We start from the raw sequence: 23,196 nt of genomic DNA on the forward strand, positions 1-23,196 counted from the left end.
GTCGCTCCGGTCCCGTGGGTGCTGCCGGGCAGGGGAGCTGGGAGAGCTCCACTGCAGGATGGCGAAGGCTGGGTGCGCGGCTGGCTGCATGGGCTCCCAGAGAACCTCTCCTTCCTCTTCCTCCTCCTTCAGACTGGTTTGCATGCCCTCCCCGCAGACTGTAAGATATGCAGCTTTCAGCACCCTTCCCCTCTGGGTTCCAAATCCTGGTGGCATCAGACTGAGAATCTTCCCTGGTGCTTCTCCATCTCTGTCCATCCTGCTGCTGATCCATACTTCAACGTTCCCCAGATCTTTTATCTGCATCCCTTCAGCCCCACTCTGTGCCAGCAGAGCTGCTCCATCCTCCCACAGCTGCACACACAGACTGGCTGGACCTGGTGGTCCTAGAAGCCATCAGCCCCTCCAAGGGCTGCAGCATGGCCAGGATTTTGCTTGGCTGGAGCAAGCTGGTCTCTCCCCATGCTGCGCTCCAATTCCATCTGTGAGCCTCCAGCCAGTCTGCAAGATCAAGTGGGAGCAGCATGACAGAGCACAGAGATCTCAACCCCTGCCTTTCCCTGACATGGGTCTCTAGGGGGTTATCTTTTGGCACCCAGAAATTGCAGAGAGATGACCTGCTGCCCCAAGGAGATGCCAAAGACCCTCCATCCAGTGCCTATGAAAAACACTGCATGGCTGTCCAGGGCACAGATTTTGACACATGGTTATCCCAAACCAGAAGGGGCTAAAAGAAGGTACCTGCCAAGAGGGAAGGTGGGAACAGAGCCAGAAAGCCATGGGCTGCATGAGGAGATGCTGGAAAGGAGTCCCGATGGGAATGACAACAGAAGAGCCAGCCCCTTTCTCCTGGGGTATAGAGGCTGCAGAACAGGGTCCTGGCAGGACCTGCTCCTGCATGAGGGAAAGGGAAAGGAGCAGGGAAAGTGTTGGCAACCTGGGAACTGGGCAGGAGGAGTTGTGCACAGAGATGGACAGATGGCAAGAGGGATGGAGGGCCAGAAGGACAGGATAGAGGGAAGTGAGGATGGAGAGGAGGACAAATGGATGCTTCCCCAACCCCCTATACAAAGCACATCCTCGGGCACCATATAACCTGCTGAAGGGAAGGGACTTGCCTGGGGTGCTTTGGCCGGGGCAGCGGAGCTCCTTTCCTGCCTTGTCTCTGGGGAGCAACACCCTTCATGCCAGTTCTGAGAACTTCCCACATCCCTGCCCAGCCTCTGCAGTGTGGGGCTGTTGAAGGGTGTAGGACATGACTGAGAAGCTTCAAGGTTTCAGGTCCCATGGCCCCATGGCCCTGTGTCTCCAACTGAGGGGCTGTAGCAGTGACAAGGACAAATGCAGTGCTCACAGAAGACCCTGCTTTTGCCCTGAGCCTTGATGTTCCCATCGGCACCAAAGCATCCTCTGACAGCCTCACATGCCTGCCTGCACCCACCCCTGCTCGAAGGGGCCAGATCCTGTCCTTTAGGCCCCCAGTTCAGCAGGCCACAGTTGCTTCATCTTGTGCTTAAGGGCTCTGCTGGTGTGACGCAGAAGAAAGGCTGGAGCCAAGGGATCACCTGGCTCTTCCTCAGCCCCAGGACATGGCTGGGACATGAGGAAACAGGTCTCCCCCACCTGCCCCTGCTGTAAGTGCCGGCAGTGGGACGCAGCAGCCGGCCTCCTCCCCAAGCCAGCAAGAGCGTGCGAGTGAGACACCCGCTCTTGGAAGCGATTATGTCATTAAGGGCTGGAGGAGGATGAAAGCGTTTCCCCTCTGATTTGCCTTGGCATTTATTCGTGCGAAGGATCCTAACGAGCACACAAACATCTGCGCTCCCAGAGCCTGGGCACCAGAGTCCCAGGAGCCACAGGAGTTGCCTTCTGGTGGGAAGGAGCACTGCTTTCACCAGGGGACCCCGAAAAGAAGCCCCCAGAGCACCTTCTGATGCATTCAGGTCAAGGGCAGCACATGCCTGGGTGTAACCCCTGGGGTGGTTCAAAAAAGCAGGGGGTGGCTGGGGACACCAGAGCCAGGGGTCTGCCTGGCAGAGGGGAACAATTAGGGGGGGTCCAGCCTGTACCAGGGTGCGAAGGGGAAATGAAGCACAGGAGCCAAGTGGGAGGAGGTGGGGAGAGCAGGAGCAATGGCCCCTACATTGGAGTCCAATGTGTGTCACCTCCACAAGTCCCCATGTGTGCTCTGACCAGCCTTGACACTGCATCTCTCATAAGCCAATGTCTGTGGCAAGGGTGGCAGGCAGGGATTCCTGAGAGTACTACCTGTGGGATACCCTGCATCACCCAGCAGCTACTGGAGGGTTCCAGGAGGGCAGCAGCTATGGAGGAAGTGGGATGGGTGCTGGGGCAATGCTGTACAAGGGACTTCTCTGTGCACTCAGGGCACTGCACAAAGGACATAGGGTCTGTGACCCACCTCCTGCCAAGCTCTGTGGGCAGGAAGTTGAGGGGCAGATGCTGCCTCCATGACAGATTTCTACTGGCCCACAGGCTAAGCCCACTCAAGAGCAGAGCAGGAGACAGAGGGTCCAGCACTCCCAAGAGTGCAAAAGGGAGCTCGGTGGAGATGCCATCCCCTGCATCCAGAGTCCACAGGGGCACAGCACAGCCTTGGGGCCCGATTCCAGACTGCAACTCATTTCCCAAGGGAAATGCATTTTTCTCCCTGGTGCAAACAGGAACCGACACACAGGAGTGCAGGCAGCCCCCGTCAGCACTGCGGAAAGCAAGGCAAGGGGTGCTTCTCTGCCCCGTCAAGGGAAGACAGAGCCGTGTCCACAGCTCCTCCAAAGGCATCAGGCCTGTGGTGCTGGTTCCCTGGCATAGGGCTAGTGAGCCCTGAACGGGGCCAGCACCACCACGGGATGTACCTGGCTATGCTCTGTGCCCACACACACAGTCACACCCCCAGCACAGGCCATACACACTCACCCCCCTCTGTGCACACAGGCAGACACCTGCATGCCCCACACCAGCAGGGACACTTTTCTGCACCTTCACAGCTCGTGCCAGGCATCCCCAGTCCCCATGTGCATACACCGTGGGCACATCGTCCCCACTCCTCATATATCCCATGCCATCCCTCTCCCTGTGCAGACTTTTACCATGCCCCATTGCATTCACTCTCTGCTATGCACACTCAGCCCACACTGTCCACGCTTACCTGCATTGCACACACTTGCCTTAAAGCCTATGCACACTTGCACCAGGCTGTGCAGTGTCACCCCACACTCCATACTTGCTCACCCTTACTGCTCACACTTTCATCATACTCCACACACACTCACCCTGCTACACACACTTACTCCATGTCATGCACCCTCACTGAGTACTTAGTGGACACTCAGTCACATCATGCACACTTACCCATGCCTTACGCACACTAATCCCACACCGCACAACACACACTCACCTCACACCCCATGCACTCCCCCCCGCCATGCACTCACCTGTGCACTGTATACTCACTGTACACTGCACACAATCCCCTGTACTCCTGCATGCTGCGCACACGCACCCATAGCAAGCACAATCAACCCACAGCTGGAGCACGCTCATGCTATGCACATTAACCCCAAACCTCATGTATACTTACCCCATGCCACTCACACTCACCACATCCTCCCTGCATGCTCCTCTGCTCTGCACACTCACCTGATACCCGCAGCACCCTCCTCCCATGCCCTGCACGCACTCACCCACGCTGTAGGTGCTCCCCCAAGTCCCTATGAGTGCTCCCCCACACCACGCACATTCACTTCACACCACACACAGCCCCCCATACCGTGCACGCTTGTCCCAGGCCACGCACACTCACCTCTCACCACGCTCAATCCCCATGCCGCGCACCCTCACCCCACAGCTTGCGTGCTCCCCCACAGCGCCCACACTTACCCTACACCCAGCGCCCGCTCCCCCCCCGGTGCCCGCTCCCCCGGGCCGCGGCTCGGTGATCGCCCCCCCGCCGCCCGCTCCCTCCCCGGCAGGCTGCGTGCGACACGCCGGCTCCCCGCCCCGCTGCCACCCTCTGCCCCGTCCTTCCCCCGCGGGCTCCTGTCTGGACGTGTCGGGACTCGGGCTCCGGGCGCTGAGTAATGTTCGGCGCAGCGCGATCCCAGGCAGAGCCGCCGCCGCCGCCGCTCCGCGCCCAGCGCTCCCGGGGCGCTCCAGCCGCGACCCTGCCCGCTCCGCCGGCGGCCCAGCGACACCGGCGGCGGGGGGCGGCAGGGGGGCCGCGGCTCCCCATGTGCCTGCGGGCCCCGCGGGAGCCGCAGAGCCGCTCGCCCGCCGAGTTCTGCCCACGCCCGCCTCGGCCCCGGAGCCCCGGGGCGCCCTGGGGAGCGGCGGGGGAGCGCACCCCGCGGGCCGAGGGCCCCCCCGGCTCCCCGGCGCGTCCCGCCATGGGGGGCTGAGCCGGGGGGCTGAGCGCTGCGGGGCGGCGGCGGGCAGGGCGGGGAGCACGCAGCCCTCGCCGGGCTCGGCGGGCGCCGGGGCGGCGGGAGGCGGGGGGGGCATCCCGGGAGGATGGCAGAGCCGCCCCGGCGAGCCGAGCCCCGGCGCGCAGGGAGCCAGTGAGAGGGAGGAGAGGGGAAAACACAAACAAGCAAACAACCCACAACAAACAAAGCGGGCAGAGAGCAGCGCCGAGCCCCGCCGCCCCTGCCCCAAAGGCGCCCGCCCGCCCGCAGCCCGCACAGCCGCTGCCCCAGCGAAGATGCGCCCGGCCCTGGCCCACGGACTCTGCTCGCTGCTGCTCAGCCTCTGGGTACCCAGGTAGGAGCTGGCCTCCCCTCAGCCCCGCTGCCGCTGAGAGACCCGGTCGCGCGGGGAGGGCGCCGGGAAGCCGCCGAGCCCAGCCCCACGCCGGAGGCGGGCTGCCCAGGGAGGCTCGGAGGGGGTCCCGCCGCCCCGGCCCGGCCCGGCCCTGCACGGGTGCGGGCTCCCGCTCAGGGCTCTGTCAGGGCCATCGCCCCCGTTGCCCGCCCCGTTGCTCCGGCCCGGCGGAGAGGCGGCGGGATGCGCGGCTCCCCTCGCTCCTGGACGTTGTCCCCCTTCCTCCCCGGCCGGAGCCGCCCCAACGCCCGCCCTATCTGCCTCAGTTTCCCCCCTCTCACCGGGCGAAGGACGGGCCTCGCTGCCGGGGGCCCCTGCGGGGGCCGGGGGGATGCCAGAGAGGATGTAATGGGGGTCGGGACGGGGGCCTTTGGGCTCCGCACCCCAGAGGCGCGCACCAGGGCGGGGGATCCACCTCCATCCCCTCCGCGGCTCCGCCGGTGCTAAAAGCGATTGGGGGGGGGGGGATAAGAGGGGGCCGCCTGCCTTCCAGAAAACGGCCGCCCAGACACTCACCACCCCTTCTGTGTGCATCTCCCCCGGGTGGCTGGCAGCTCCCCTCCACCCGCTCCCAAACTTGGGAGCTGTGGACACCCAGGGGTTAACACTGGTGCTGGTGTGAGTGGGGGGGTCCCCCGCCCTTCCCCCTCCCTCCAGCCTCTTTAAATATAATTTGTTAACGTTGGGACTTGTATTAATTAAAGCAGCAGCCGCTGCAGCCTGTGACCTGGGGGCTTGTCACCGTGAAATCAAGTTTAAATCCAGATTTCAAGGGGGAAGAAAGCTGGGGGAACGCTGTGTCCTCCTAGGGAGGGTGACAGTGACAGCTCCTTGCCGGTCCCTGGGTCTCCCTGAGCCCTGGGTGGAGCAAGAGGCAGCAGGACCTGCCCTCTGCTCTCCGGGGCCCTGCACAAGGGCTTCAGCCTCAGTTTCCCTGCTGAGCGATGGGGAGAAGCACCGTAACACCCCTTACACCCCCGGGATGCCCTGGGAGAGGGTGGCAGGCACTGTGTCTGGCTCAGGGCAAGCATGCGACAAGGTCCTTGCAGTGCTTGGGCAGAAGCTGCTGGGGCTGGTGATGGTGGTAGCTGCGGACCCGTTTTGCATCTCGTGTCAGCCACGGCTTGCTTCGACACGGTGAATGAGCGCAGGAGCCAGGCAGAGGATTTCCTCTCCTGTGCTGGTGCTTTGGAGGGATGCACCCCCTTCTGCTTTCCTTCTGTCCACTCTCCCCCACCTCGACTCACCCTGTTGGAGTCACTGTAGATCTGCACTGTGGCAGACCCACGTATCACCAGTGGAAGTGGTGGCATGGGTGTAAACGCACTTGGAAAGCTGGAGAAAGCAGCAGCCTGACTCTGACAGCTCCCCTTCCCCCCTGAACAAGCTGTAAATCAGCAGGGACCCTGGGGCTGAGCCCTTCCTCCAGAGCTGGATGAGCACTGAGCTGGGGAAGTCAGTTCTTGATCCCTGAGAGCTGCTTCTGTCCATGTGTCTGAACCAAGCTTGTAGGATCTGGGGGAGCAGAGGGGGAATAACCCTTCTCCCCAAGACCAGGTTGCTGTGTAAGGCAGCTACAGTCCTTCCTCCAGCATCCTCCTCCAAGTCTCGTTTATGTAGTCAGGGTTCAAAGTGCTGCAAGATCCTTGGCTCCTGCCAGAGACCCAGCTCTTGGCTGTACTAGGGAAGAGGGAACCCTGCCTGGAGAGAGCTCTCAGCAGGGACCAAGGTGCTCTGAGCAAGGATCAGGGCAGTGCTGAGCTCCTGATGGACCCTACTGCAAGATGAAGATGCTCCTGGACATCCCTCTGCTTGCTGCTTGCTTTGCAGGTCCTCTGTTTGGACACTGTGGATCTCAGCATCCTTCAAGCCATTCCCTGGAGCTAGACAAATGCTTCCACCCCTTCCATTTCCCGCTCCACATCCATCTGTCCTGTATACCACTGTCTTAGCTTCACCTGTATACCACTGCCTTAGCTTCAGGCTCCTCTCTCTGGACATGCTTTGTCCTTATCCCCACACTCCATCTCCTTGTTTCCCCAGGCAGCACCTCTACTTGTGTGTTTGCTCCCCTGCCATGGATCGTGTGCCTCTCCTTGCACCCATGCATCAGCTGGTCGCTCTGCTTCTGTGGTGACAGGCATAAGGTCTAGTGGGACTGGGATCTTAATTTGGGATTATTGCTGAGAGTTTGAGGGTGTTTAGCAGGGTGCTTGGCTCCGAATTTCCCTGTCAAGCTGGCAGGAAAAGGCTGGTCCCTCTGGTTACCTCCCTTGTGAGGACCAGCAGCGCTGGGAGATATGGGAGATGCAGGGAGGGAATCAGCCAGCAACAAGGATAGGGCCAGACCTGGGATGGTCTCCTACTCTGGGGTCTGTGTTACTCTCCCAGGAGAAAGCCTATGCTCTCTGGCGAAGGCAGGCCAGGACAGTCTGCCTGACGGTCTGCACTGTGTGGCCAGGGTGTGAGATCCCTGGGGGAGCACACAAACAGGGTGCAGCCATGGGATATGCTGGGCTCCAGAGTCAGGGGGACCAAATGTAACTGCTGCTGGGTACAGTCTGTGCTGACATGGCTGGAGAGAACTGCAGCCCCACTGCTTCTGGGGCATCTCTGCCTGGCTGAGCTGACATGCCCAGGCCTTTCCCAGCTTTCTCTGTAAGCATCAGGCACAGTGTGGGTTGAGGAGCATCTCTCCTACCCATGTATGTCCCCCACCAAGCTCTTACCTCTCCCTAAAGGGGAAGTGAGCAGTTGTCACATTGCTTGCGCCGAGCTCATGGGTTCCCCTTTCCCTCCCAGCTCCTGTTCCAATGAGATCCTGGGCCTGAAGCTGCCATCAGAGCCGGTGCTGAATGCGAACACGGTGTGCCTGACCCTGCCGGGGCTGACACGGCGGCAGCTGGAGGTGTGTGTGCGCCACCCCGACGTCACCGCATCGGCCATCCAGGGCATCCAGATCGCTATCCATGAGTGCCAGCACCAGTTCCGGGACCAGCGCTGGAACTGCTCCAGCCTCGAGACCAAGAACAAGATTCCCTACGAGAGCATTATCTTCAGCAGAGGTAAGGGCTGGATGGTCTTCCTTCTCTTCTTGCTCTTTCTATGCCCAGCCCCTGCTCTTGGGAGCCATCATAGGCTCTCCATGGGCCCCTACACAGCTCGTCCTTGGCACAGGGAACCATGCCAGCTCTTCAGCATCCCCATGGATGAAGGCAGAACCTGAGAAACCACAGGGTTTTGCCACTGCGCTGTGGCAAAGCTGGGCTCTTCTCCATGCACCTTTGTACTTACACTGGCCCTTGTCATGAGCTACTCCTCCCTGCCCAACCCCAGCTACTCCAAAGGCTTCTTCCAGGCCCCACCACTTTCTGGCATCTTCTTCCCATAGGGTGTAGGCTGGTGTTTGGAGTGGTGCCATGGGTGTGCAGAACAGTTGGTGGGTCTGAAGGTGGATGCCGAGCTCTGGGATTCAGTTTGGTGGATGTAGTGAGCATCCTGGCTCCTTCCTGCTTTGGGGGTGGTGTTTCCATGCATCACGGTGAGCAGAAACATCTCTAGCTAGGGGGACATAGCTCTGTGAGCCCATCACCTTGGCATCCTGCCTTTGTGTTGGCTTCCCAGTGCAGAAAGCTGCTTTGTGGGACCCTAGAGCATGGTGGCATGGTGGGGGCAGAGAGACAGGCTGTACTGGGAGCTTGCCTGCCCACAGAGCACCCACTTGAGCTGCTGGGAGAGCTCTCCTAGTTCTCCGTGGTCTGTCAAGTCCTGGTGCCATGACTCCCCTGCCTGGATTACAGCTCCCCTGATAATCTTTCCTCAGGAGTGGGCTCTCAAGGTGCAGAGTGATTTCCCCTTGTCGCAAGAGGGGCTGCACTGCATGGTGCAGATCAGGGTTGTGACCTGATGGGACCTTCTGTAGGACTTGAATGCATCTTCTCACCTAAGTACCCTTCCTGAAGCCCAGGCTTCAGCACATCTCCAAGTGCCCACAGCCCCAGACTGTGGGTAGGAGAGGACAGTAGGGTGCCAGTGGCAGGCAGGTGGGTGCTGAAGGTAGGAAAGGTGCCCAGCAAACACATTGCTCCTCTAGCTCCTGAAGAAGGTGAAAACTGCCAAAGATACTGTTCACCTACCCTAGCCTGAGAGCCTTCTGGCCTGGTGCCCAGCAGAGAGGTGCCTCAAGCATCCCTCCACATCCTTCAACATCTTCTGTCCATGGGACTGCAAGGAGAGTCACAGAGAAGTTGGCAGCTTGAGGCTTCCATGCCTTTGCAGGGATGTGATGGCAGGGACACCTAGGCAGCTCCAGCTGGTGGGGGGATGGCTGGAGAGGGGAGTGAAGGAGTATTTTGGTGCTGGGAGCTCCCTCGTGTCCAAGGCAGATGGACTTGCTGGAGTAGATGCTGCCTTGGAACACATGTGACATGAGGGCTGTGGTCCCGCCATGGAGCAGCTGTGGCCACTTTCAGCATGCTGGTGCCTGGAGGAGGGCAGTGTCTCTTCCCTCCACGAGCAGCACCCAGGTTAGGGCCTGGCAGGGAGGGTGGGGACCGTCAGCCCTGATAAGCATCGAGGTATTTCCAGGTCCTCTGAGGAATGCAGTTCACTTTTAGTCTCCTCAGGCAGTAGGAGACAGTAACTTGCTGGCTCAAGTCACTCACACACCCTGGGCAAGCTTCCCTGCTCTGGGTCCCACCAGCCTGGATGAGAAGCTCCAGCAGCAGAGAGCACTGAGCTTCTGCAACCCTCCTCAGCCCACTGGGTCTGATGGTGGCTGGTGACTTGCAGCTCACCTGTCTCAGGTGCCACTTCAGCTCTTTACATTGCCAGGGCTGTGACTGATGGGTGTGGGAACTCCTGCAGCCCCTGGACTCCTGATCCAGTCCTGAGCTCTTGGGTATGGCTCATCCCAGGCTCCCAGCACTGGTAGGATGTAATTCCATGGTATAGAGCTCTCAGCACCAGGAAAGGATGGAGGTAGGGCTGGAGTAGCAGAGCAGACAGGCATATCACAGAATTCCTGTTTTGGCAGCAGAGGGTGCAGGATGAGCCCTGAACACCCAGGCCACCCCATGTGGTTGCTCGGAGCTCTTCTGGCATGGAGCAAACCTTGAGGCTGGTGTCCTGGCCTGCTTCCAGCCTGCTCGTGTCCCTCTATAACGGAGCTGGAGCTCTGCGCTCTGCCTTACATCCAGGTGCATCACCCAACCCCAGTGCTGGAGGAGAGGCGAGCAGTGGAAGCAAGGGGTGCAGGCTCCATGCGGCAGGCATTAATGGATCTGACCTCTGGGGATCAGGTCTCTGCTCTGCGCCCTGCCCCATCCATCCTTGCCGTGCCTGGGAGCGCAGTGTGCTTGTAGGATCATTGTTTGTAACCCGAAGTGACAGACCCCTTTAATCTTTCATTCCTTTTCCCACTTCTTCTGCCATCAGTTCAGCCGTGCGTGAATCTCAGTTTAAATTATTTGTAGCTGGCTTCTCCCTCCCGCTCTCCCTACTTGGCTCCATTCCCCGTCTCCGCCCCGTCCTCCTGCATCTCTTGCATTTTCACCAGTGCAGGTGTGAGCAGCGCCAGTGCCTGTCCCATCCTCTGCCAGGCATCCAGGCACTTGGTGGAGCTGGGCAGCTCATCTCTTGGAAATAGAGCAGGGGAGAGTGGCAGATGAATGCCTGTCTCCCCATCCTGCTGATCTGATCCCAGAAGTTTGAGTTCAAGCCCTGGGGAGACAGGAAGGAGCAGGGAGGCTCCAAATCCGACAGGACTGGGAGCCTAAGGTGGATTCTGGGCAGCATAGCCAGGGACAGGGATGCTGACAGCATTCTGGGTAGAGCACAGACCTGCTCTGTGGCAGGGAGGTAGCAGGGAGATGCGCCCATCCCTGGGGTACAGGGCATGGCAACTGCAGAGCACAACAGGTTAGCAGGGGGCAAGCAGAGAGGGTGCCCATGGACTTACTGTCCCTGCTCTCACAGAGTCCCTGGTGTTTTTGAGACACTCCAGTGGGCTGGGGGTTTTTCAGGTTTGGTCTTTTGATGCTGCACCCTTGGGGTGTGGAATGTCCCTTGTACCCCTCGCTCAGCCTCTAGTGCCATCTACACCCCACATCCTCCTTGCCCCATGTGCCCTCCGTGTGCTCAGCATTGCCATTGCAAATCCTCCTGTCATCTTCTCTGACTCCTCAGCTGACTGCCTACGTCTTTGCCACACTCCTGCCCATTCGCTGGCACTGTCACCCCTGCCAGCACCCTCCAGTCTTGTCCCTGGTCCCATGTCTTTCTGCTGTACCACCTTCACTCTCCATGTGCTGTCCCAGCCACCAGAGACATTTTCTGCTGGCCTCAGGGGCAGATGTAAGAGGACGGAGCTGTGAGGTAAAGTCAGGTGGCTGCATCTTCATCAGCAGGGGAGAGAGGTCGCCTGCTCCTAGGGTGAGCAGCATGATCGTGTCCACTTCGCTGGAAAGGGTTGCCTGTTGCCCCTGGTACATGGTCCACTGCAGCATCCATGAGTGGCTGAGCACTGGGTGGCTGTGCTGAACCATCCCTGTGTGCCTGCCAAAACCAAAGCTGCGGATGGCAGTGGGTCACCAAGCCTTTTTCCTTGTGTGGTAGATGTGCACGCATGGGTTGGTGCAGTGCCAGCAGGGCTGGGACTGTCCGGGTGCCAGGCAGAGGCTGTCTGAGGTGTGCCAAGGGATCCCTTTTACCTGTGCATTCCCCTTTGTTCATCCCAACCTCATCTATATGAAGCTGTGAAATAACTGGGACCCTCATGGAGGGTCTGGGTGTCCTTGAAGGCCCGAGGGTACATGGCTGGAAGGGATGTGTCTCCGGAGGGCAGGATTCCCTGGTTCCTTCTACAGCCTTTGGAGGAATGGGGTACACCCTGTGCCCTCCTTGAAGGGCTTCCTGATGACAAGGGCCCTGCATGTACATGGCCAGACCTTGATTTCTTACAGTGAAGAGAGGGGCACTCCCTTCAAGGCTGCAAACACCAGGTGCTGGGGGCCAGCTAGCTGTGAACTGGAGCGTGGGGAGGCTTTGCCATGTGCTGAGGGAGGCAGGTGCTCTTATGGCTACCCAGGGAGATGCTGCCAAGCTCAGGACCCCGGTGCCTGACTCTGCAGAGCCCCAGCCAAGCTCGGGTGCCCGCAGACCGCAGTGCCTGGCCTGGCACAGCTGCAGCCATGCTGCTGGCAGGGATTTTGGTACCCCCAGGCAAGCCAAGGGCTTTGCCCACCTGGCCCTGAAGCGCACGTGGGTGCTTTGGATGCTCAGCTTTATCCCTGTGGGTATCCCCATCCCCCAGACCTGCCCCCAGTGAGACCCTGGGGCCAGGGCAGCATCCCTGGAGGTGCCAGGGCAGCATCCCCAGAGGTGCGGGGCCGATCCTGGCTTCCTGCAGAGCGGCAAGGGCTGCCAGCTTGGAGCACTGTGGGCGGATGGGGTGCAAGGGCTGCAGGCTGTCCCTGGCACGCTCAAAGAGGTGCAGGGAGGCAAGTCGGGATCTGCAGGAAGGCATTTAGCGCCTGGTGCAGGGCCAGACCCTGGCAGGTTCACCTGCAGTTTAATTAGGGAGAGGGGAGGGGAGGGAGCGGGGCTGGGGGAGAGGCAGCGTGTTGGGACTGGCTGTCTCTGTGGGCCTCGCAGGGGGTGGCAGGAGGAGCTCTCCTCTGCCTCACCAGCCAGCAAGGCCAGGGCGATGTGCCTGCAGCTCCTGGCAGCTGCCCCCCACTCTGGGGGGTACTGCCCATGGAGGGGTGGCTGAGCATCCCTTGGGTACCCGAGGGTGCACCCAGAACAGGCTGTCCTGGCTGCTTCCTTGATGCCACACAGCTGCTGCAGTGATGAGTGCTGGGAGGGCATTGCTGCCCAGATGTGATGGTGATGTGTGGGAGGAAGGCCATGACTCCAGCTCTCCCTGGTCTCCAGACCATGGAACCCAGAGCTGTGCCTGAGCTGGCCCCTTTGCCTTCATCCCACATCCACATGAGAGATGGAGAAACTGCAGCACCTGTAGCAGAGCCAGTGCCAGCTGGGGCATGGAGTCCTGCTAAATGTTTCCCCATTTCCCAGATGCATCTTGACAGGGAAATTTTTCCCTTGCTTAAGACAGCCACTTCAGGATCTGACCGAGGGGTGATCCATCAGATCTATCCTCCTTGCCCAGCACAGTCCTTTAAATACATGGCATGGTGGTGGTGTAAGGGTTGTGTCCTCCATTCCCTCTTCCCTGCAGGATGCAATACTTCTCCTCATACCTCCCACAGCTACAACCTTTTCTGCTGTCTCTGGAGGGATCTGGTGACTCAGACATCACCACTGAGGTCTTAGGTGGCTGGGGTAGCTGGGGAGCCTCCCTGCGAAGGGCTCGTGGCTGGATGCCGCATGCTGTGCTCACCTGCGGTTCCTGGAAGCTTCCACCCTCTCCAAGCCCACGAGGCCTGTGTTTGTCGCCTGCAGCCATGTTGCTCGCTGCTTTGCTGCAATCCTCTAGGCTCTGCTGTGGCTGGGGTAGAGCGAGGAATGTAAACTGAACTTCCAAGCAGAACCACACGCATGGAAGCTGCGGTCCCAGTGCTGCCCTGGCCCCCTCTTCACCATTGCTCACAGCTCCCCATGAAAGAAGGTGAGGGAATGAGCAGAGAAAGCAGGGAAGAGTGGCAGGGCCAGGCACAGCGATACTGAGCAGGGAAATGGCCATGGTGAGAAGGGGACAAGAGTCCAAGAGCCCTGGGAGGTTAAGTCCTGGGGACCTGCCTGGCCCCTGCCTGCAGCCTGGGGGATGGCAGCTCAAGAGACAAGGACCCCGAGCCCCATCCATCAGCTTTTGCGTGTCTGGAGGGCAGCGGAGGAAAGAGAAGGGCTGCGGCTTGACCCCAGGGGTTTTCCAGCTGTGGAGGGCACCAAAAGAACCTGGCCTCTTTATGTGCAAGGAGACGGGCTTGCCAGACGGACTGAATGGAGTAGAGCTTCTGTCTGGGCCCCGGGAGGTGCCACGTGGGAAGTTATTCGGCAGGCTGGGGAAATGTGTGAGAAACAGGCTAACGGAAAGGCAGGGCTGAGGGAAGGGTGTTGTGCTGGGTGGAGGGTTTGCTGCTGCCATCCCCAGGCACTGGCTGTGCAAGGAGCTGGAGATGTTGAGTGGGGTGACAATGACAAGCCCCTGCTCTTGGGCTGTGCCTGGGTTTGGCTCATGAAGTGCTGGAGCTGGCCCAGACTGTGGCGATGGAGAACTGACATGGGGACGATTTGGGGATCCAGGAGAACTTCCCATGCTGATTCTCCATTCCTGCATCACTTATCTGGGAACTGCATCACTGAAGGTCCCCAGATTCGGGGTGTCCTGCTCTAACAGCGATGTGGGTGTGTTGCAGGCACTGCCTGCCAGCGCTCTCCCCAGGGAGGCTGCACAGCATACGCACCAGCAGCCCCATTACCTGCCCGCTGAAAAATGTTGTTCAACTTGTGCATGGAAAGAGGCAGGCTGAGAGCAAGCTTGTCCCACACCGAGGGGAAGCTGGGAGAGGCTCCCGCTGGCTTTTAAGCAAGCGCCTCGTTAATTTTTTAAATGCACCAGTGTCAAATTAACACAAAAGAGCAGCATGACTTTAAATGCAGGTTTCCGAGCCGTGTTTCATTTCCCTTTAATAAGATCATAGCGTTTGCTTGGCGGGCGGCAGTGAACAACCAAGGAGGCATGCGTGGTGGGAAGCATCGCCAAGGATGGGCGACAGCCTCGGGGAGTGGTTGTACTCTCACCTCTTGTGACTCTGTGGTGCAGGCAGGGAGCTGGCAGAGCCACTGCCTGGGATCTGGGCTTTGGGGTGCTAACCCAAGCTCCCTGTGTGATGGCACAGAGAAAATGCCCCAAAACCTCTCCTCTGTTCAGCTGTAGCAAAGCCAGTGCTGATCAAACTGCTCTTGTCCAATTGAGGGAGAGAGGCTGGTGAACTCCAGCTATTTATTTATTCACGTGTGAAGCCACGGCACTAAATCTGGCTCTCCCTCCTCCTCCTCCTCCTGCTGGGGCCAGTCACTGTGTATTGAAGCAAAGGGCACTGCGGGCTCCATGCTTGGCCCTGGAACCACAAATAAAAACACTGCTTTGCATTTAAAGTAAAACAGAAGTTCCCAGGTAGGGGAGGCTTTTCGTCCAGCTGTAGCAAAGCCAAGCAGCCCCACAGAGCCCCTGCCACGGGACCCATCCCTGTCCACATCCACCCTATCCCCAACTAATGGCATTTGTGAACGTCCTCGCTCCCCAGTGTTTAATGAATACCAGCTGCCGGCCCTGGCAGTGTGTGATGCGGTCATGGCGTGCTCTCACTGACTAGGGATGCTCGATTTTTCCAGCAGGGTAGCTCATTTAGAGTTTTTTGAGGGAGCTGATGGGGCTTGGGGAAGGAAGGGGCATGGGCAGATGAATGCGGCTGAACAGGCCGTGCTCTCTGCTCCTGTTACTGCCTCATCCTGCACCCTGTGGGTAAGCAGAAATGACCCATTCCTTGGCAGAAGTATTCCTCAACCAGCAGTGAATCTATTATAGTGGGAAACTCTGAGTGGAGGTGGGAGGAGATACTGCCTTTCCCATAAGGGCCATGACACTGAAGCCTGAGCAATGCCATGGTGTCATCTCCCAGGGAAATGGGAGAGCAGGGTGATGGTGGGAGCTGGGGTCAGGGCAGGGCTGGGCTTCAGGGCAGCAATGGTGGGGATGGGGCTGGAGTGAGGATTTGGTCCTGGTCCTGGTGGAAGCTGGTGCATCAAGACAAGCCAAGGCACAAGCTGAACTCTGGCTCCCTATACCCCAGCATGCTGCTGGCACATCCACACTGCCCAGCCTGAGCCCTGCTCTCTCCTTCCTCACAGGCTTTCGGGAGAGCGCCTTCGCATACGCCATCGCAGCCGCCGGTGTGGTGCACGCTGTGTCCAACGCCTGCGCCCTCGGCAAGCTGCAGGCCTGCGGCTGCGACCAGAAACGTCGGGGTGATGAGGAGGCTTTCCGGCGCAAGCTGCATCGTCTTCAGCTGGAGGCCATGAACCGTGGCAAGGGCATGGTGCACGGGGTGCACATGGAGCACATGCCGGCCGAGACCCCTGGCCTCCAGGACTCCTGGGAATGGGGAGGGTGCAGCCCCGACGTGGACTATGGGGAGAAGTTTTCCAAGGATTTCCTCGATTCCCGGGAAACCTACAGGGACATCCACTCCCGCATGAGGCTGCACAACAACCGTGTGGGCCGGCAGGTGAGCAGGGTTGTGGGGCGATGCTGCTGGGTCCCCCCGGGCACATGCGGGAGGGCTCTGGTGGGACGCATGTGCAAGACTGGGATTGCCCCCAAGGCACCCCCATCTCCCTGCTTTTGCCCGGAGCAAAGGCAGTGGCACAGCCCCGCTGTGGAGCAGATCTGCTGGGGAGGGCACCTCTGGGCATCACTGCTGTCCGCCTGCCAAGGGACACTTCCCTGGCCTCTGTCACCTGCCTGTGGTGCAGCAGGGCTATCTCAGGGACAGGGTGAACTGATGTCAGGCAGCTGCAGCAAGGGAGGGCTATGGACGGGCAGGGAAACATCACTGGCAGAAAGGGGCGCAGCACAGGCTCCAGCACCCAGCACAGCTCTGGCTCTGGAGAGGGAGCCGCTGTCCCAGGGAGGCAGATGCGAGTGGGACTGAGCGAGGCAGCATGTGTCTGTACCAGCTGGGATGTGCAGCATCCCCTCGGGAATGGAGGTGACAGCCCACAGCCTTGTCCCCTGTCTCCGAGGGGTGCTGGAACCTGTCCAGGCGAGCAGGGCAGCCTCCCCTCCATTCTCATGATGTCAGATCTTGTTAAAGGTGCTAATTAGTACTTCACTGTCTGGAAACTGATGTTTAAAAGCGGCCTGACACTGGAGACAAGGAGCGTGCAGGCAGGAGGGGCTGGGAGCATGGCTACATTGCCCTGCCTGCCTTTGCTCCCAGCAGGTGCCAGGGGGACCCCATCCTCATGAATCCACATGTATCCCCAAGATCCCAGCCACATGCTGCCAGGGCAGCACAGGAGTGTGTGTAGTGGCTGCAGGAAAAGTAATTAAAGTTCAGAATTCCACAGGGAGTGTTTGCCCAGGATGGGATGGCTCAGACATTTGGATGTGCCTCCTGCTTTGAGCATGTTTAAAACCAGCTGTGAGATGGCAACACTGCAGAGCCAGACCTCAGTGCGTGCTCTTCCCTGATGCTGGAGCTGAGCTTTACCACCCCAAAGAAGCCATCCTAGTTTGGCCAAGCTGTAAATGCCTGGGGAAAGCCAAAGATTTTTGCTTGCTTGGCTTTCTGTGCTTGTGCGTAGTGAAGGCTCACTCAGAATTAGGCAGCTAAATCCTCCACAGGCTGCCCTGCCCCAGGCCAGGCAAGACCGTCCTATCCCAGTTCTGGCTACAGGGCCCATTCTGGCTCCTCTCCAGCTCTGTGTACCCCAAAACACTGGGACTCCTGTCACTGCTCAGAAATTTGGGGTCTGTATTGCCTGTTTCTCGAAGGAAGCCCCACAGCCCCATGGTGAAGGAGGGGAAGGTGAGAGAGGAATATTTGCACTGATACATGTCAGTGTGCAGTCTCTGTGGGATCCAGCAACAGCAGAAATACCTTGGGTCTGCTTGTCCCCAAGGGCAGGCAGCATGGGACTGGCCATGTTAGCTCTTGGTGGCTTTAGAGACAAGAGCTGGGCTGATGGAAGCAGCCTGGGAACTGGAAGCAGAAGCAAAGGAGGAGCAAAGGGGTAAAGGAGGGTATGGTACCAGTGCGGGGGGAAGCAATGGCTGGACAGGCTGCCCAGATCAGGGATGCTGTTGAGATGAGGGTGTGAGCCCGTGTGTGTGTCAGGTTGTGATGGTTTTGGGTGCCATGCATTGGAACAAGGAGATGATGCTGTGCCTGGACTGTGCCTGTTGGTGTCATGCTTATTGATGGGGCTTGACCCAGCCATCCACATTGCCTGGGGATGGGTTCTCCAGCTCCCCACCTGCTCTTTCAGCAACACCATGGGTCCCACACCTATCTGAGCCCTCCTCACTTCTAGGACCATGTTTCTGCTGTAATAAGGAGCAGTCTTCTGGGATTTCCAGGAAAGGAGTGGCTGTGCTGCATGCAGCAGCTTTGTGGCCCTCCTCTCTGTGTCCTGGGGGTTGTACCCCTTGAGCAGAGCAGTGATGTGGACATGCATGCCATGTGCTGTGCCCTCCCACATGCATGCCACCTCTGCATGCATGCACCAGAACATGCACCTCTCCATGCACCAGAGCTCTCCAGCATCTCGCTGATTCTGAGCATTGTGTCCATGGTCCCTGCGTGTCCCAGGGGTGTTCTGCACATGGGTAAGCCTGTCTCCTAGCTCAGGCCCTCCCTTTCCAGGGGGAGATGACAACCCCACCAATGACCACATCCAAGACCTATTGGGTGTGGGTTTCTGTAGTGTAGTGGTTATCACGTTCGCCTGACACGCGGAAGGTCCCTGGTTCGAAACCAGGCAGAAACACACTGGTTTCTTTTCTTCTTTTGCATCCAGCTACAAAGGCACAGAGGCAATTGCAGCTGCTGGGGATGTACAGCATCCTCTGATGGTGGCAGTGGTCACCTTGGTCCACTGTTGGCATAGGAAGCCCTGGGCAGCCAACAGTTGTTTGGGTGTCCTGCATCCCAGGGAGGGAGCAAGTTCTCAAGTGAGGAACAGCAGGAGCATGCAAGAGGCTTTGCAGGTCCTCCTAATGCAACAGATCAGAGAGTGAGAGAGGATGAAAGGCAGCAAGGAACTACCCATTACCCTCACAACAAAGACCTACGATAAAGCTCTTATGAGCGTGTCTGGGAGGAGCTGGGAATGTGCGAAAGAAAGCACCAACGAGTCCGGGCATGTGCTGAACCTGGGTGTCTGTGAGACAGGGAAAGGACCTGGGTGGGTAGGGGTGTGTGGAGGAGATTTGATGGCAAAAGCATGGGGCTGAGGCTCCTCAGATGGGTCTTTTTCAGGTCTCCTGGCACTGGCAGGGTCCTGTGTCCCCTGTGCTGCCCATGCAGGAGGAAGAAAAAGCCATCCTTGAGCAGGGATGGATGGGTGCTGTAGTGCTGGGGCTCAGGATGCTCAGTGGTGATGGCTTGGGTGGTGATGGAACACACGTGCTGTCTTGTCCAGCCCCTGCTGTGACCAGTCATAGCCCCAAATGAGCCCCTGTCCAGCTGTCATGCTGCTGTCCCCTCCATCCCAGCAGTGACCATCCCAGCCAGGGCTTTATATGCAGATTTTCCCTGGCCCAGCCAAGGGAGCAGGGAGGCGGTGTGGGAAAGGATGGGTCCCAGTGCCAGTGTGTTCCCATGGATGGTGGCAAGGAGGGTGACGAGCAGCTGGTGTTCTGGCTGGCACACCCAGGGCACAGCGGAGAGGCTGGGCAGCTCATTACCTGCGAGGTGGAGGCAGCTCCGGCAGGAGACAGGACTCTGCAGGATGAAAGCCAAACTCCAACCCAGCCCAGACCTCTCCACCGTGTGCCCCTCGTTCCAGGTGTGTTTCCCTGACAGACCTTCATTACCATAACTGCTTAGCAACAGGGATATTTACTCAAAAACAAGAAAACAAGGAGTAAAAACTACCCACCCCTCTCAAAACAAGGCACTCCTTGCACATACATTCCCCCCCCCCAGGGATGGGGCAGGAGCAGGCAGCATGGGTCAGGTGTGAAGCCGGGCAGCTAGGCAGGGTTGGCATCCTGGGACAGGACTTTGCATAAGGGCACATGTCCCCTGGGCTTTCCCCAGCCCCTGGAGTGTGTCCCTGAGGTGAGGGAATAGTCTTTGCAAGCCCCAGCTCAGCTCCTAGAGGGGCTTGGGTGTCTCCCTGAGAAGGGAACTTCTGGAGCCTGTGTGACGCATGTGTATGGAGGCACAGTACCCAGCAGGGAATCCCTCTTGGGAGAGAACAGAAGGTATAAATGCATCCCCACATGCATCTTTCCAGGCCATGTGGGGATGCGTGGCTGCTCCATGTCCCTGGAGACTGCTGGGCATAAGCGGTTTCCTTTGGCATGGCCACAGCATCATCCCTTGCAGGGATGGGGGACCTAGGGAGACCTCAGTATGCAGCCTGGGGGCTCAGCAGCATTGCCTAGGGACCCCAAGCTCCTCCTTGCCCCCATGCTGGCCTCTGGCCCCAGCCCAGACCACAGCCACAGCCCAGCCCCATGCACAATGGCCCTCCTAGTGGGTGGACGTGTGGCACCAGTCTCACTGTGGCCTCCCCAGACCACTAGTCAGGGCTGTGAGCATCTCTGAGCCCTGATTGAAATTCGGGTGATGGTGGGAGGCAGTGCCTCAGTGCTCCTGGCTCCCACCAGAAAGCAGGCAAGAGCTGAGAGCAGAGCTGCTCCTGGGACTCCTGAAGCTGGAGCTTTATGTGGGGGAAAGCCCTGGGAAGGGGAAAGCATCCCTCTCACCTGCCCCACTTGAAGTGCTCCTGACTGGTATGGTGCGTGGGGACCTCTGCACTGGAGGGTCCCAGTAGGGCTGCAGACATGCAGCCATGCCAGCTTTTAAGTGGGGTCCATGGTTAGGTTGGTGCTCCTGGAGCCAGGCAGCAGTGTGAAATTCAGGTTCCTTCTCCCTGTGGTCAGGTAGCTCACTCTCCCCTTCTGGTGCTGATCCCTTGCTAGAGCATAGAGTTGGTACTGCCAGCATGGGAAGGGGCAGCGTGTGGGACATGGGTGACACTGAGCATAGCAACAGGGTGGAGTCCTTCTGGCTTTTCAGCTCCAGGGCTCTGATGGCTGCTCATGACAACCCTTGGTGTCCTTTCTGTCCTTTCCCCATGCAGGTGGTGATGGACAACATGAGGAGGAAGTGCAAGTGCCACGGCACCTCAGGGAGCTGCCAGCTGAAGACGTGCTGGCAGGTGACACCCGAGTTTCGCCTGGTGGGGTCTCTGCTCAAGGACCGCTTCTATGGGGCCACCCTCATCCGGCCCCACAACCGCAATGCCGGGCAGCTGGAGCCAGGCCATGCTCGGCATCGCCGCCGGGCCGGCATCAGCGAGTTGGTTTACTTTGAGAAGTCACCTGACTTCTGTGAGCGGGAACCAGCCCTGGACTCCTTGGGCACCCAAGGGCGCCTCTGCAACAAGACCAGCCCTGGCATGGACAACTGCGAGAGCCTGTGCTGTGGCCGTGGGCACAACATCCTGCGGCAGACACGCAGCGAGCGCTGCAACTGCAAGTTCCACTGGTGCTGCTTCGTGGCCTGTGAGGAGTGTCGCATCACTGAGTGGGTCAGCGTCTGCAAGTAGCCAGGCAGGGATGGGTGCCCACCCCAGGGTGCCAGGGACAAGCACGCCTGCCCGTGGCAGGGGAGGGAGATGGGGATCGGCGCTGAGGGGGAGATGGAGCCGTGGTACCCGCTTCCCTCCGCTCCGAGGGGAGCAGGAGAGGAGATGCTCAGCACCCTCCAAAATCAGCACTTTGTTGTCACCTGGGGAGGGCAGGGCTGCACGCTGGCTGCTGCCTGCCTGGCCCCGCACGAGAGCACCAAGGCTCCTGGCCCCGGGGAGCACACGGCCATGCTGTACAGACTGTCGACACCAGCACTGCTCGGGGGGTGAAGGGTGGGCACAGGGGTAGGGAAGCGCCCGCTGGCACCCAGCGGGATGGGGCGGGGTGGGGTGGGGGACAGCAGGGCATGGGGAGCCCAGGATGGGAGGGGAGGGGAGGGGGACACGTACCAGCACTGTGCACAGGTTCCTCCAGCCACGTGCGAGGCTGTGCTCTGGGCCAGATGGGGATGGAGTATCCCATGGGATGGAGAGCGGGCACAGCTCCGTGAGCTGGGGCTTGCCTCTGCAGGGGCAGAGGTTGGGCTGGCTTGAGCTGTAGCACTGTGTCCAGAGGGGAGGGTGCCCGGGGCTGTGCTGTGCGTGCCTGTGTTATTGTATGGTAAGTTATTTTCTGATTGTGAATAAAAGTGGATTGGAGACAGCATGGGGTATTTCAGGATGCAGAACCCTGCTCTTCCCTCTGCCTGGGGCTCTCTGCTCCTGCAGGGTGCCAGAAGGATGGAGGGACCCTCTGTCCTGCCTACCCACTTGGGTGAGACTTTCTCTGCAGTGCTTTGCTGCCGTACCTTAACAGCCCTAGGATCTGTTTGCAGACTGGCAGGAGATGCGGAACCCCTGCGGACACCCCATACCCTTGCAAGGTGGCTGCTGGAGGGCTGCTACCCACCTGGATGCATGTTGGACCCCATCCATCCCATGGAAATCTCACCTGTTGGCCTCATGCCTGTGGCCATACTGGGGCTGGGGGCTGCTCTGATGCCCCCCATACTCCTGGGGAGGGATGGTGGCTCCAGAGAGCATGGGGTGGGAAAGGCAGCAAGCACAGTCCAGGCAATGGGGGTCCGCGCATGGCACCTCGCTGTGGTGGTGGGGAGGGCACCCAACTGGCTGCAGCAGCCCGCGGGGACCAGGCAGTGAATCATGCTGCTGGTATCTCCCAGCTGATAACTTCCCTGCTCCTCCCACGGCTGCGTGCTCCTTGGGGCTACAAAAAAAAAAAAAAAAGCGAATTAAAAAGAACCCAACAAAAACCAAAACCAAATTGAGGAGGAAAATACCAGGCTGGAAGGAAGTGAGCGCCCCGGGCCCGGCAGGGAGCGGCTCCTTTCGTCGTTTCATAACGCTCCCGCAGGCAGCAGCAGGGAGCTGGGTCAGCTGCAGTGGATGCTCTGCCCTTCCCCACCCCGGGGCAGGAGGGCTGCTTTGCTCCTCCGGTAGGGAGCTTTCCCCTGGAGCCAGCCGGTTTAGGGGCTGAGGAGAAGAGGCTCTGGAGGTGATGGAGGGGAGCGTGGGAGCACCTGCGTTGCTCCGTCTGCCAGCAACAGCAGGTCACATCGCTACCGCAGTGGCTCCCGGCAGCGAAGACCTGGAGCTGATGACGTTGCGGGAATGGGACCTCTGCTTGAAGCTCAGGGCACCCAGGCTCACCCTGCAGGACATGAAAGCTGCAGTGTTCCCGTGGGGTGAGCTTGCTCTGGCAGGGCATGCTCCAGAAATCCATTTTCCCTCCTGAGGGCTTGCTTTTCTATCTCCAATATTGATCTCCAACATCAGGGTCCTTTTTCCAAATCCCCAAGCTTTCTGCCTCTTGCTCCATATACTAGTTGGACCCCCCAGAATGTTCCCTGGCCACCCCATCTCCCCCTTTCCTCCCAGAGTGGCCAAACCAGTGCTGCCAGTGGCAGGGGGGCTCTGCACATCAATCATGCTTCAGTGCTTTGTAGATGGCATTGGCTTCCCCCCTCCTAGGAGCTGCTTTGTAGGCGTCTGATCTTGGGGCTG

At 59.4% G+C, this 23,196-nt stretch overlaps 1 protein-coding gene and 1 non-coding gene across 2 annotated transcripts; both read left to right on the forward strand.

The window, feature by feature from the left end:
* The first annotated feature begins 4,534 nt into the window (after nt 1–4,534).
* On the forward strand, nt 4,535–21,453 carry WNT10A (Wnt family member 10A). The gene is made up of 4 exons (XM_062626812.1): nt 4,535–4,779; nt 7,642–7,904; nt 15,715–16,091; nt 20,683–21,453. Exons 1-4 carry the CDS (start codon nt 4,721–4,723, stop codon nt 21,148–21,150), a joined length of 1,167 nt encoding a protein of 388 aa, XP_062482796.1. The 5' UTR covers nt 4,535–4,720; the 3' UTR covers nt 21,151–21,453.
* Nucleotides 18,285–18,357, forward strand: TRNAV-GAC (transfer RNA valine (anticodon GAC)). Its single transcript has one exon. It is a non-coding gene; the product is annotated as a tRNA-Val (tRNA).
* Nucleotides 21,454–23,196: the final 1,743 nt, after the last annotated feature.

This window comes from Pezoporus occidentalis, unplaced genomic scaffold (assembly GCF_034315485.1).
Source record: "Pezoporus occidentalis ecotype Australia unplaced genomic scaffold, CSIRO_AGI_Poc_V1 ctg298, whole genome shotgun sequence".
Classification (NCBI taxonomy): Eukaryota; Metazoa; Chordata; class Aves; order Psittaciformes; family Psittacidae; genus Pezoporus; species Pezoporus occidentalis.